This window comes from Ranitomeya variabilis, chromosome 1 (genome assembly GCF_051348905.1).
Source record: "Ranitomeya variabilis isolate aRanVar5 chromosome 1, aRanVar5.hap1, whole genome shotgun sequence".
Lineage (NCBI taxonomy): Eukaryota > Metazoa > Chordata > Amphibia > Anura > Dendrobatidae > Ranitomeya > Ranitomeya variabilis.
The window spans coordinates 219,037,152-219,053,172 of NC_135232.1; the positions used below are offsets into that span (position 1 = coordinate 219,037,152).

Below are 16,021 nucleotides of genomic sequence, written 5' to 3' on the forward strand. Positions count from 1 at the left end.
CTTGGTGCCTGGATAAATTCTTAGCTGCTGCTCATACACATACTTGGTAATTCCCTGCCTGACTGCCTCCTTGAGGTATATCCTGGTGTCTGACTCTGCCCTGCTATTGGAGAATAGACTGCCATAACCACAAATGTGATCCTTTTGTGGGGATCTTCTATTAACCGCCATGCAACATTCTAAAGGAGGGGGAGGGGCTGCTGAAAAGTTAAAGAAATATGCCAGAGAAGATGCCCCTGACAATGTACGTACCCTCAGAAATAACCCCTCGCAGAATCAACGCAAAAATCGCCCTTCTGACAGCAATGAGGAAGGGGAACAAGGCGAACTAACTCTTAAGCAAGCATCTGAGCAATTGATGCAAGCTATATCCCTCACCAGGTCCTCTCTCACTGAGAAAATAGAAGACGTACATACTGAAGTGGGCCGCCTGCGACATGATATGCAGGCTATGAGAGGGCGTATCTCTGAGGTTGAAACAAGAGTATCTCAGATAGAGGACACCATTACCCCAATGGAGGCTAAGCTCTCAAAGGCCACCGGCTCTGTGAATGCCTGGAAGCAAAAGGCAGATGACTTGGAAAACAGACTGCGCCATAATAACATTCGCATTATTGGCCTACCAGAACGCTCGGAGGGTCAGCAACCTGAGCAATTTCTAGAGGATTGGCTTAGAACCTCCCTGGGAGATGGATTCTCTTCAACATTTTCCGTGGAAAGGGCCCATCGGGTCCCAACGAGACCTCTGCCCCCCGGAACCCCACCTCGGCCCTTCTTGGCGCGTCTCCTCAACTGCAGAGACAGAGATGCGATTCTTCGCTTGGCGAGGCAGAAGAGCCCTATTAAATTCAACAACGCTACTATTTCAATCTTCCCGGACTTTTCCATGGAACTTCAAAAGCAACGAGTCCGATTTGTGGAAGTTAAAAAGCAGCTCAGGGATAAGAACATCATCTACTCCATGCTTTATCCGGCTCGACTCCGCATTGTCCATGAAGGCTCCTCCCTGTTCTTTACTGATCCGGCGGAGGCAACCGAATAGTTGCGGTCATACAGGGGGTCTAGTGTACCGGACTCCTAAGTTGCTCTCCTTACCTAATGGCAACACAAATTGGAGCTCTCCGTATCGGTGCTAAGCTTATCAACAATACCGGACGCTGGTTCCAGTGAGGGTATCCCTTTTTCTATCTGACTATAGGAGTGTAAGATTATACTCCTCCACTGTTCAAATTTTGTTTTGTTTGGGTTTTAACACCAGTTTTGATTGTTTGATATGTTTGCTAGTCGCCAATGATAATTTTGTGCTCTGCGTGATGTTCCTGATCCCTGCCCAGGTTGCGATGTATGTTATGCTTTTTTTTAAGCGTGGACATGGGGTCTGAAATTATATATATGACGTGGAATATACGGGGTATTAAGACCCCCCGTAAGAAAATCAAGGTATTTTCTCAGATTAAAAGGTATCATCCCCATATTGTAACCCTTGTAGAGACACATCTGACCAGAGACACAGTTAAATGTATACAAAAGCCATGGGTGCAGTGGTCCCTTCACGCATTCCATACTAGTTACTCCAGGGGGGTCTCTCTGTTGATACATAGAAATGTTAGGTGGGAGGCTAGGGAAGCACGACGTGATCCCGAAGGTCGCTTTGTTTTTGTACATGCTTTTATTAATACGCGAGAATATGTGATACTATGTGTCTATAACCCACCCCCGGCTAGTATATCGGTTCTCCGCATGGCAATGGGTTTCTCACTAAATTATCCTAATGCTAGTGTTATTTGTATGGGAGATTTTAACTTAGTCATGGATAACTTTAAAGACAGATTGAGACTGGACGGGGGGACGTCTGGGGATCCTCCACCTCAATCCCTCTCTCAATTGGCGCTATTTATGAGCAGTAGCGGATGGTTAGATTTATGAAGGATACGCCACCCTGAAATAAAAGAATATACCTGTCATTCATCAACTAGACAGTCTCTATCTCGCATAGATTACATATTTGGATCTAGTGACCTGGCAGATAGTATCGAACATGGTAATAGAGGAATATCAGATCACAGTCCAGTCATTCTCAAATTTAAATACGGCCAGCCAAACAACTATATACCTTGGAAATTGAATCCCTTCTGGTTGAAATTGATAGACTCTAGTGATAGAACGGTTGATCAGTTGAGCTGTTTTGTCTCCACTCATCCAGACCCCTCGAATCTTAATCTGTTTTGGGACACTCTAAAGACATACTTAAGGGGATGTTTGTCCTCCACAATTTCCTACATTAAAAGGGTGACGGCAGGGGAGGATGATGAGATGGAGCGGCGACTGAGGGATTCGGAGGCTGCATATGTGGCTAATCAGACCAGTGGTAACAGGGTGGAATGGCTTACCTCCCAAAGATTATACACCCAACATATAGATACTAAATCGAAGCGCAAATTATTTTTTACTCGTCAATCCTATTTTGAATTGGGGAATCAGGCCAGTACACTTCTAGCCTTTTTAGTACGCCAACATAACACCTCTAATACAGTACTACAGATGCGGGCTCCTGATGGTTCGTTGGTATCCTCAACTGAAGAGATTCCTCAATGTTTTTGTAATTACTATAAGTCATTGTACAAATCTGACGGTGGTTTTGGGGTCCCTGAGTGTGTGGACTATCTATCAGACATAGCGTTCCCCTCACTGAGTCCAACCCAGCAGGCCTTTATGGAGGCTGAGTTTACTCTGGAGGAAGTGGAACATGCTATAGTGGACATGGCTACCGGGAAGGCCCCTGGACCTGACGGGTTTCCCGCTGAGTTCTATAAAAAATATCGGAGCCATCTGGCACCACTTTTATTGAAGGTGCTCCGAGGTATATGGGAGGGAGAACTTATGCCTGAAACATTTTACGATGCAAATATTATTGTACTTAAGAACGAGGGAAAGGACCCCCTGGAGTGTGGGTCATATCGCCCCATATCATTGGTGAATGTAGATTATAAGATCTTCACTAAAATCTTAGCCACCAGACTAAATATGATCATACTAGACCTTATACACCCAGATCAAACTGGCTTTATGCCCGGGAAAAGTACCTCCATCAATATTAGACGGGTCCAATCAGTGATTCAATATAGCTCTTTAGAACTGGATAATAACTGGGCACTGGCGTCACTAGATACAGCCAAAGCGTTCGACTCTCTTGAGTGGCCTTTCCTCTCCGCATGCCTACGGAAATACGGTTTTGGGGACAAATTTATTAGAGGGATAGATACGCTATATAGGAATCCTAGGGCACGGGTAATTGTGAATAACTCTATCTCTGACTCTTTTACTTTGCACAGGGGAACCCGTCAAGGATGTCCTCTATCCCCGGCTCTCTTTGCTCTCGCGATAGAAGCTTTGGCAATACGTATAAGGTCTTCTATAGATATTAAGGGAATTAATATTGCGGATCGTGTGGATACCATCGGTCTTTATGCCGATGACATGATTATATTTATGGATAAAATAGAAGAAACGCTACCGCAAGTAATAACGACCATCGACAAATTTAGTAAATTCTCTGGTCTCTATATAAATTGGGACAAATCTGCCCTGATGCCTCTGTCTCATGCTCCGATACCCTGTCTTGAAAATCTCTCGTCGCTACCTGTAGTCTCCAGTTTCAAATATTTGGGTATTCATATGTCCCAATATAGTCGGCTAGACCTACAACTTAACATTTACCCACTATTAGACCTGGTCAAATCTAAATTTCTAACCTGGCGCAAACTCCCCCTCTCTGTTGCAGGCCGCATCAATTTAATTAAAATGATATTACTCCCCAAACTTAACTATTATCTCCAACACAGTGCCATGCCAATACCCAAGTCTTTCTTCGCAAATTTAAATTCCCTAACCACATCCTTTATATGGGGACGGACTAGACCCAAACTTAAATTATCTACCCTACAGAGACCAAAAAGGGGGGGTGGGGCGGCTTTACCAGACTTTTATCTGTACTATCTTGCCGGACAGGCCAAGGCATTGAGCAAATGGATGCCTAATAACTCTTTACCTAACTCCGAGTCATTTACTTCACTCTGCCCGGATTGATTGCCCATTGGGATTTCTGGAAACAGAGAAAGTCAATGCTCCCCGTTTGCTGCCTTTACTTCGACTGGCGAGAAAAAGTTATCACATTTGCAGATGTAATAGCTGAAATGCCACTATGGCATAATAGTTATTTCCCAGAATTACTGAATCACCCATCTACTGAGTTCTGGATCTCATACGGTGTTCTCTCGGTGGGCAATGTACATGACCAAGGGGTTTTTGTATCCTTCGAACAATTGCGGGATACCTACAATATCCCAAGATCCCAATTCTTCCATTATTTACAGCTAAGGTCAGCTTTCCAATCGTATATGCGAAATATAGGTGCGGGTCGAGCGATCTCATCTCTACCTCTGATAGGCATTCTCAATTCACAAGGTCCTCAGGGACTCATTTCCTCTTTATATACATATCTGTTATCCATAGGAGATGGGTCTACTATTAACTCTCTTAAAAAGAAGTGGGAGGGACTTCTTCCCGATACGATGGGAGAGGAATGGGAAGATATTCTAGAGTCTTCAACTAAAGTCTCTCCTTCAGTTAATAACAGGATGACCCAGCTGTATATTGTATATCAGACCTATTTGACCCCAACGCAACTCTTTAAAATGGGTCGCCTCCATTCGTCAGATTGCTTGCGATGTCATGCACAAGGTGCAGATTTTATTCATATGATTTGGAGGTGCCCGGTAATTTCTCAATATTGGAATGAGGTCACGACGTTATTAACATCTTTATTGTCAATCCCTGTTCCACTTGAACCATTGACCTGCTTATTCGGGGTGTGGGATGCAGAGGCCTGGGATCACTATACTGGGATCTTCCTTAGAGAGACGCTCTTCTTGGCACGGAAGGTACTGGCACTAAGGTGGATGGGTGGTTCCTCCCCGTCTCTCAGAGTTTGGATCGATTTGGTGAACTCGGTCGTTCCATATGAAAGAACACTGTACCAAAATAGAGGATGCCCAGGTAAATTCGAAAAAATCTGGGGTAGATGGAATTCCTCTTATCATACTCTGTAGTCTGCGCTGACTAGATACATGCACGGGAGGGTGGGCTTGTGGTTCTGGGACATCGCTTGTGGAGTAGGATTCAACTGTTTTTCCTTTTGGCGACTTACTGTTAATGGTTAAAGTTGTATAGTAGATATTTTATAGATGCTAGTGATTTAGTATGCACAGTTTATTATCCCTGTAAGTTCTGGATATGATGATATTCTGTAATTCTTTGTATCCGGTGGTATAATTGATGATGATAAATGCTAATGTGTGCATTATTTGTTTATCATGGAATTAATAAACGAATTTAAAAAAAAAAAAAAACAGGCAGTGAAATGTTTTATCTCACAAAAAGAATCAGATGTGATCTCATGCTGTGCTATTTGTATAGTCTTTTTTGTTTTTTTTTCCCCTGCCCAGGAGCTGTGGTATGATCAGACCATGTTCCTGTACAGTCAGACACAGGCATTACACAGTACACAGCAGGCGCGAGTTTATAAGATTATCTCAGCACAGGAACATTTAATGTAAACACATCCAATTGTGGAAATTATTATTGTTCCAAGATCTATTGATTTAAAATGAGCTTTTGTTTGTGGGAAAACCCTTTTACGGATCAGCTGATTGCTGCTTGTGGAACTTCTGGAACCTCCAGCAAACAGCTGTTATCACCAGGAATAAAATGTATGTGTAATGCATCACATTACAAACTTTCCATTCATGTCCTCATGTATCACGTCAGATAGAGATTTGGTTGGGCTGAATTGATGGCAGTTGCTCTTAATCAGTAGCGGTCAGCTGTGTACAGTTGAGGAGGTTCCAAGGCAACGATCTATGATGTCTATATATCTATTTAGAGAGGGATTGGTATTTTGAGACACTCTTATGTTTGTAATAACTTTTTTGTTTGTTACAGAATTGAATTGAACTACAAAATGCAATATAGTCCATGATTCAGACAAGCTAAAATAAAACTGCTCATAACTTAAGGGGTTCTTTATGTAAGCTAACTGACTATGGTGAAAGAATTAGGGATGGGCAAACCCAAAGGGTAAAGTTCAGGGTCCGTACTGAACACTTAGTGTCCGTGCACAAACTTCTCCCTGAAGTCCGTGTTACTGTTCGGGTTCAGCAGTCCAAACATGTGGCGTTTCCCACGTTGTCATCTGTCAGCAGGAGAAACAGAGTGCTGTGGTTCCCACTCTGTCACACAGATGACATTGCGTGAGCCACCAGCTGTGACCTGCGGTAAAAAGGTTACGGCCAGTCAAAAGCATTGGCTGATGAGAGTACTACTCTCATCATCCTATACCTGGTCTTGCTTATAGCAGCGAGAGCAGGCGAGGCGGATGAGGGTATGCACCAGCTGGCACCTGTGCAGTAAATAAAAAAATTACGTGCGGTCCCTCTATTTTTGCTAATCAACACTAATAAAGCTGCCCCCCAGCTATGAGCTTTATATTGGTTGGTTAAGAAAAATAGTGGGGTCCCACGCCATGTTTTTTTTTTTTTAAACGGCGTGGGGTCCCCCCATTTTTGCTAGCCAAGCTAACGCAGACAGCTGAGGGCTGATTTTCTCAGACTGAAAAGTGGCCATAGATATTGGCCCCACAGGCTAAAAACGGCATACCGCAGTTGCCCCAGAAAAGGCGCATAGATGCGCCAATTCTGGCGCTTTGCCCAGCTCTTTCCACTTGCCCTGGTGCGAGGATGGCAAGTGGGGTAATATTCGTGGGGTTGATGTCAGCTTTTTAATGTCATCAAGCCCACAGGTTAGTAATGGAGAGGCGTTTATAAGTCAACCCCCATTACTAACCCTGTAATCAAAAGTAATAAAAACACAGAGTAAAGTCCTTTAAGTGAAATAAAGCACACTCATTTAAAGAAACACTCCCCACCCTCTTTCAACTATTTATTACTGTGAAATTACAAATAATAAAACACCATATTCTTCACTTGTCCTACCATAATTCTTATGTCCCACGACGTGCTCCAACTCTGCTACATCGGGATTCATGGCTGAGCGGTGGCATGATGCAACAGCCCAGCTGTGAATCTAGGAGGCACTGAGCTGAATCTGAGAACTCCGCTTTAATCCCGAGCTCTGACGTCAAAAGGTGTCTGGAGTTCATAGTCGATGAAAATTGAAATAAATGATTAACAAAAAACAGAGTGGGGTCCCTCATTTTGACAACCAGCCAAGGTAAAGCAGGCAGCTGGGGCTCATATTCTCAGGAAAGACACTTTTTTTTTTTTTTTTTAAGGTGTGGCACCCCTCTAGTTTTGATAACCAGCCAATATATAGCTGACAGCTGGGGGCTTCAGCCCGCAGCTGTCAACTTATACTTGAGCTGATTAATTAGGAAGATATTTTAGGGAGCTTCCTTCTGAGGATCCTTAACCCATTGTTGACAGAAAGGGTTGTATAACCAAAAAACCCATATATCTCTGATGATGGATTGGGTATTATTTTATTAGCTATGTTGCAGCAATAATAAACGTAATAAAAGACTGTATAGACAATAAAAACTGATATAAAAAACAACGCGTCTTGGCCTTGTGGGCCTTCATCAGGTCTACGTGAGCTGATTGGCAAAAATAGAGCGACAGCACATTATTTTTTTTAAATTTATTTATTGCGCTGGCTAATAAATACTCTTATCAGCCTCGCCTGCTCTCACTTCAATCAGCGAGACCAGGTGTAGGATTATGAGAATCGTACCCTCATGAGACCGACGCCTGTGACCTGCGGTAACCTTTTTACCCCCCGGTCAGAGCTGCTGGCTCACACGCTGTCATCTGTATCACAGCGTGGGAACCACAGCAGATGACAGCGTGATAGGAAACGCCGGATGTTCAGGCCCCCATTGATTTAAATGGGGTCCAGGTTTGGGTACCGTGAACCAAACTTTTTTTTTTTAATGTTCTGCCGAACCCGACGGATCGGAACATCCATGGGTCCGCTCGTCACTTGCAAGAATTTATCTTCATTTTTAGATGAGCTGTCTTTGTAATATAATTCAAGTCCTCTTATGTGTGAACTTCCCTTGCTGAGAATAAACATCTTCATCTGAATGGGAACCTACTGTGAAACCTCTTCTTAGACTAAAATCTTCCTCTCTGTGGAGGGGTAATGGTCCTGCTGCGATTAAAACACCTGTGGCTAAGAGGTGGAGTACTCAGTCAGAAGGCTAATGAAACTGACCGTCACATCCAAACATAGACTAAGTGTGAACAGGTGCTGAACCTAGAGTCACCAACTCGTATACAGTTAAATAAATTTTAATAATTTATTCTCAGCGAGGAAAGTCTAGGTCCTGGTATACGAGAGATGCCTTAATATGGCTATCAGGTACACATGGTACACATGAATTGGCCAATTTATGTGCTAAACGCTCTCATTTTTTCATATTTCTAATGCAGTAATGCAGTTCAATTTTCATGTTTGCATGTTTTGGCACAGCAGTGTGCTGCCTTATTTATTTAACTGTATACGAGTTGGTGACTCTAGGTTCAGCACCTGTTCACACTTCTTCTATGTTTGGATGTGACGGTCAGTTTTTGGAATTAGAATGACAATATATTAACCTGAATGGCACTCATTTACAGCCCTTTTATATGGTACAATTCAAACTGTACAACTGTTCAGTACCCATACAGTCTGCATATTTTCATCAGAGCCTTCTCTGTCTACAGAAGGATTAGTGCTGCCAACAACAATTTTAGTATCACTTATGCAAGTCGTATGAACTGCCAAATATTTATTTTGCGCATTATTTTCTTTGGTTGTATAACTTTTATTTACCATGAATTTATTCATCCCTTAGGCTTTCGGGGCTGCAGGACTCAGCAGTGATTACCCACTTGCTCAGTTTCATGCCTGGGCACGGGCCCTGCGCTTGGCCGACGGACCTGATGAAGTTCACAGAGCTGCTGTGGCTAAAATAGAGCTAAAACATTAGATCCTATCTTTAGCTGTGAATTGGAAAAATCTTTTTGTCTCATTCATTTGGAATAAAATCGCCACAATAATTGCTTGAAATTTGGGTTGTGGGTTAGGATACGCACATATACACTGATCAGAAAGAATTACTTTTTTTTGTTTTGTTATTGTAGCTTGTCTCCTTTATTATACTTATGCAGCATTAATGCATCTATGTGTCATGGGCCGAGTATGGACCGAGATGCACAGATCGTCCACATGTCTCCTGACTGGAACTTGACAGTTTCATACATGTCTATAAGGCTCTCGAGTTCGGATCACGAGACCCGCGGACAGTCTGGGCATCAGTCTGCATTCTGACCATGACTAGGGAAAATGTGAATTCCTCATTAGTCATATGTTTACTATTCTAGCAATGCACCTCTTAATGATACAGGATAAAAACACCATCAGTCACAAAAAAGTACCATAACCTAAAAAAAACTGTGAAAAAATACATTTTGAAGGCTATATGACTAAAATTAAGCAATTAAATACCTACATACCGTACATAAGAACATGTATTGATGTTGGTTTCTAAATTCTGACCCTGTTGCCTTTATTTCTGAGTATCATTAAGTGCCTAAGAAAAAAAACCTACACTCTTAAATGTGCACTTGTGTGTAGTTTTAACCATGGATTTTTCTATGTTGCTCTTTGGATTGAATAATTGTTATACATAATTATGTAATAATTATTATTACATTGAATAACTATTAGTTGTGATACTAAAAATGCAATAAAAATGCAAAAATATATATTTCTTAGTTTATTATTCAGGATCCAAGAAGTATCGTTTCTCCTTGCGGAGAGTGACATGTTAAGCATGTCGAGATGAGGAGACTTAAAGCCGCAATGCTCCTCTGGGAAATATGCATGGACTCTTCAGAGAGGAAGAGAACTAGAACTCTAGTGCCACCTATTGGAGGTAGCAATCCTAACAGTCAATGTCGACCCTTTAACGAGCCTTGTGACATGATTTAGGATAAAAGCCAAACCAGAATCTCAATTTGCAGACATGGTGTTTTGGGGTACTGCCCCTCGTCAGTGCAAAGTGGAGATCTGGTTTGGCTGAGTGAGTGGCGTCTGACCAGGATACAATAATGATTCATAACACTTTTTGCTTCTTTTTATTGAGGTAAAACTACATTTTTTTGCAAAACAAAATATAAGTATATATATATACATATGTATGTATGTGTATATATATATATATATATATATATATATATATATATATATATATATATATATATATATATATATATATATATATATATTTATATTTAAAATATATGAAGTATTCGTGGCAGTGTTGATTTTGATAGTAAGGAAGTTCAATACTGCTTAATATTGGTACACTTAGAGGTTTTACTACAATGGGTATAAAAAGTCTACATAACCCTGTTAAAATGTCAGGTTTTGTTTTGTAAAATAATCATACCAAAGAGGAATTTTAGAACTTTTTCTACCTTTAGGCTGTGTGCACACATTCAGGATTTTTCATGTTTTTTTCGTGTTTTTTCGCTATAAAAATGCTTAAAAACCGCATTGATATGCATCCCATCATTTATAATGAATTCCGCAATTTTTGTGCATATGTTAACTTTTTTTTTCTGTGAAAAAATCGCATCGCGGTAAAAATCGCAGCATGTTCATTAATGTTGCGGATTTTTTTGCGGATTTCCCACTATATTATTGCATTGGGAACCTCCGGAAAAAAACGCAAAAAATCCGCAAAAAAAAACACGAAAAAACGCACGCGGATTTCTTGCACAAAATGTCCGGTTTTTTTCAGGAAATTTCTGCAAGAAATCCTGACGTGTGCACATAACCTTAATGTCACCCAAAATCTATACAAATCAATTGAGAATCAAACTGAAAAATGTTCAGAGGGATAATAAAAGTAATAAAATTAAATTAGTGTGGTTGCATAAGTGTAAACACCCTATAATTTCATAATTGGGGATGTAGCTGTGATCAGAATTAGCCAATCACATTTAACCCCGTCAAGATTGAGCCCTTTTTTGTTTTTGCGTTTTTCTCTAGTAGCCTTCCACGACAGCCACCAGGAGGTTGTCTCCATACCCTAATGGGGGACAGGAAGCACGAGAGGTTAAAAGCCCCTCCCATTAACCAGTGTCTTTCCTGTCCCCCATGGGGCATGGAGAGGTTTCTGGTGCGCTGCAGCGGCGGCTCTGAGCAGTGTACCTGTATTTCTAAAGATGCCGGGCACTAATGGTCGGGTCCCTCGGGGCTTCCTCCTGCGCTGTGCCTCCCGTCTCCCCTGTGATTCTGGGACCGCGTTCCCAGTCCTCCTGCGTCCTCTTGCGGGGACAAAGCTGGCCGGTGTGTGCCCATCCCGGAGGCCTCCCTGAGCTCTCCGGCGTCTCCCCCTCCTGACGCACGCTGTTCGGCGACCCGGAAGTCAGGTGATCCTCCACTTCCGGGTCGGCGCTCCTGCACAGGAGCGATACAGGCCAGAACTATGGATCACCGATCGCTGCATCCTCGCACGCCTGCCTGGGACTACGGAGGGGGAGGGGTGGCGAAATGCCTCGCGCTGGTGCAGGCTTATTTTCTATATAAGCTGCGAAGATGTCTCAGGTAAGCTGCTGTAAGCATGGATTCGTCTTGCCCTGCAGCTGCAGAGCCCAGAGCTCCTCAAGCCCTAGTAAGTGTGGCAGAGATGGGTCCCATACAAAGGTAGTACCTTATACACCTTACACCGCTTCCTCTCTCTTTGCAGGCAGTGAAGTCTGGCCCTAAAAACATTACCAAACGCAAATGTGCTACCTGTAATGTAAAAATGCCGCTAGATTGGGAGAAAAAGCTGTGCCAGCCTTTTACAGATAAAATTGTCAGGGCGGAACACCCTTCATTAATTGAGAAGATCCGCTTCCTGGTTAGGCAGGAGGTTCAGACCTCTCTGGCCACGTTCGCCCCACCTCCACCACCATCCTCACCTGGTCCATCACTCCCCAAAAAGAGGAAAATCCAGGAGTATTCTGAGTCAGAGTCTGAAGGGTCTTATACGTCTTCTTCAGTCAAATGGGAGGATGTGTTACCCCATAAATCTGCAGAAATTAGAAAATAACTTTTTTCCTCTGAATACATTGAGGAATTGGTATCTGCAGTGAGGAACACGATGGGGCTAAAAGAGGAATCAGTTCCTCAGTCTATACAGGACGAACTTTTTGGTATACATACTGAAAAACATCCTGGGTTTCCCGTCCATAAAAGCATAATAGACATGATCAATAATGAATGGGAATTGCCGGAGAAACGTCTAACAACTCCTCCAGACTTCAAACATCGGTTTCCTCTTGATGAGGACGCAATAAAATGAAACATCCCAAAAATTGATGTTCAGGTGGCTAGAGTGGCTAAAAAAACGGCTTTGCCGTTCGAGGATTCCTCCCAGTTGAAAGACCCCTTAGATAGAAAGATTAAGAGCCTTCTCAAAAAATCCTGGGAGACGTCTACCTCAGCCCTCAGATTCAACATCGCATCCACCTGTGTGGCCCGCTCCCTCTTCCGCTGGATAGAAGAGCTAGAAAACCACATCTCTCAGGGTACCCTGAGAGAAGAAGTTCTGGACTCCCTGCCTATTTTGCACAGAGCGACTGGTTTCCTCACAGACGCTTCACTGGAATCTATCCGGGTGGCAGCCAGGTCCTTGGTCCAGACAAATTCAGCCAGAAGAGCTCTCTGGTTAAAAATGTGGAGCGGAGATGTCACTTCCAAAATAAAACTATGTTCCATTCCCTTTAAAGGTGACTATGTGTTTGGGCCCTCATTAGATGACATCTTAGAGAAAGCCACAGACAGAAAGAAAACTCTTCCTGAACAGAGGCCTCCCAGGAAGCGTTTTTTTCGAACCTCCCAGTCCCAGCCCTCCCAGGGTAGAGGAAAAGGAAAAACCGGGAGGTGGAGTTATGCTAAGGGGAAGCCTAAAAACATCCTTATTCCCCAGCAAGCTCAACAAGAAAAGCAATGACTCCGATCCGGTGGGGGGGAGGCTTTCGAACTTCGCTCACAGTTGGCAGAATATCTCCCAACAGCCCCTGGGTGGTCAGTGTTATACAACATAGTAACATAGTAACATAGTTAGTAAGGCCGAAAAAAGACATTTGTCCATCCAGTTCAGCCTATATTCCTATATTCCATCATAATAAATCCCCAGATCTACATCCTTCTACAGAACCTAATAATTGTATGATACAATATTGTTCTGCTCCAGGAAGACATCCAGGCCTCTCTTGAACCCCTCGACTGAGTTCGCCATCACCACCTCCTCAGGCAAGCAATTCCAGATTCTCACTGCCCTAACAGTAAAGAATCCTCTTCTATGTTGGTGGAAAAACCTTCTCTCCTCCAGACGCAAAGAATGCCCCCTTGTGCCCGTCACCTTCCTTGGTATAAACAGATCCTCAGCGAGATATTTGTATTGTCCCCTTATATACTTATACATGGTTATTAGATCGCCCCTCAGTCGTCTTTTTTCTAGACTAAATAATCCTAATTTCGCTAATCTATCTGGGTATTGTAGTTCTCCCATCCCCTTTATTAACTTTGTTGCCCTCCTTTGTACTCTCTCTAGTTCCATTATATCCTTCCTGAGCACCGGTGCCCAAAACTGGACACAGTACTCCATGTGCGGTCTAACTAGGGATTTGTACAGAGGCAGTATAATGCTCTCATCATGTGTATCCAGACCTCTTTTAATGCACCCCATGATCCTGTTTGCCTTGGCAGCTGCTGCCTGGCACTGGCTGCTCCAGGTAAGTTTATCATTAACTAGGATCCCCAAGTCCTTCTCCCTGTCAGATTTACCCAGTGGTTTCCCATTCAGTGTGTAATGGTGATATTGATTCCTTCTTCCCATGTGTATAACCTTACATTTATCATTGTTAAACCTCATCTGCCACCTTTCAGCCCAAGTTTCCAACTTATCCAGATCCATCTGTAGCAGAATACTATCTTCTCTTGTATTAACTGCTTTACATAGTTTTGTATCATCTGCAAATATCAATATTTTACTGTGTAAACCTTCTACCAGATCATTAATGAATATGTTGAAGAGAACAGGTCCCAATACCGACCCCTGCGGTACCCCACTGGTCACAGCGACCCAGTTAGAGACTATACCATTTATAACCACCCTCTGCTTTCTATCACTAAGCCAGTTACTAACCCATTTACACACATTTTCCCCCAGACCAAGCATTCTCATTTTGTGTACCAACCTCTTGTGCGGCACGGTATCAAACGCTTTGGAAAAATCGAGATATACCACGTCCAATGACTCACCGTGGTCTAGCCTATAGCTTACCTCTTCATAAAAACTGATTAGATTGGTTTGACATGAGCGATTTCTCATAAACCCATGCTGATATGGAGTTAAACAGTTATTCTCATTGAGATAATCCAGAATAACATCCTTCAGAAACCCTTCAAATATTTTACCAACAATAGAGGTTAGACTTACTGGCCTATAATTTCCAGGTTCACTTTTAGAGCCCTTTTTGAATATTGGCACCACATTTGCTATGCGCCAGTCCTGCGGAACAGACCCCGTCGCTATAGAGTCCCTAAAAATAAGAAATAATGGTTTATCTATTACATTACTTAGTTCTCTTAGTACTCGTGGGTGTATGCCATCCGGACCCGGAGATTTATCTATTTTAATCTTATTTAGCCGGTTTCGCACCTCTTCTTGGGTTAGATTGGTGACCCTTAATATAGGGTTTTCATGGTTTCTTGGGATTTCACCTAGCATTTCATTTTCCACCGTGAATACCGTGGAGAAGAAGGTGTTTAATATGTTAGCCTTTTCCTCGTCATCTACAACCATTCTTTCATCACTATTTTTTAAGGGGCCTACATTTTCAGTTTTTATTCTTTTACTATTGATATAGTTGAAGAACAGTTTGGGATTAGTTTTACTCTCCTTAGCAATGTGCTTCTCTGTTTCCTTTTTGGCAGCTTTAATTAGTTTTTTAGATAAAGTATTTTTCTCCCTATAGTTTTTTAGAGCTTCAATGGTGCCATCCTGCTTTAGTAGTGCAAATGCTTTCTTTTTACTGTTAATTGCCTGTCTTACTTCTTTGTTTAGCCACATTGGGTTTTTTCTATTTCTAGTCCTTTTATTCCCACAAGGTATAAACCGCTTACAGTGCCTATTTAGGATGTTCTTAAACATTTTCCATTTATTATCTGTATTCTTATTTCTGAGGATATTGTCCCAGTCTACCAGATTAAGGACATCTCTAAGCTGGTCAAACTTTGCCTTCCTAAAGTTCAGTGTTTTTGTGACTCCCTGACAAGTCCCCCTAGTGAAAGACAGGTGAAACTGTACAATATTGTGGTCGCTATTTCCTAGATGCCCGACCACCTGCAGATTTGTTATTCTGTCAGGTCTATTAGATAGTATTAGGTCTAAAAGTGCTGCTCCTCTGGTTGGATTCTGCACCAATTGTGAAAGATAATTTTTCTTGGTTATTAGCAGAAACCTGTTGCCTTTATGGGTTTCACAGGTTTCTGTTTCCCAGTTAATATCCGGGTAGTTAAAGTCCCCCATAACCAGGACCTCATTATGGGTTGCAGCTTCATCTATCTGCTTTAGAAGTAGACTTTCCATGATTTCTGTTATATTTGGGGGTTTGTAACAGACCCCAATGAGAATTTTGTTACCATTTTTCCCTCCATGAATTTCGACCCATATGGACTCGACATCCTCATTCCCTTCGCTATATCCTCCCTTAAAGTGGACTTTAGACAAGACTTTACATAGAGACAAACCCCTCCTCCTCTCCGATTTTTACGATCCTTTCTAAACAGACTGTAACCCTGTAAGTTAACTGCCCAGTCATAGCTTTCATCTAACCATGTCTCGGTTATTCCCACTATGTCAAAGTTACCTGTAGATATTTCTGCTTCTAGTTCTTCCATC

General features: G+C 42.3%; 1 protein-coding gene across 2 annotated transcripts in view; it reads left to right on the forward strand.

The window, feature by feature from the left end:
* The window catches only part of ACAD10 (acyl-CoA dehydrogenase family member 10), a 121,011-nt gene extending 111,196 nt beyond the window's left edge, over window positions 1–9,815 (forward strand). For both annotated transcript variants that reach the window (XM_077292735.1, XM_077292741.1), the window contains exon 21: window positions 8,912–9,815. In XM_077292735.1, the coding sequence (XP_077148850.1) occupies window positions 8,912–9,046 (135 nt within the window). In that variant the 3' untranslated portion in view covers window positions 9,047–9,815. The remainder of the gene's footprint in view (window positions 1–8,911) is intronic.
* The last annotated feature ends 6,206 nt before the right edge of the window (window positions 9,816–16,021 follow it).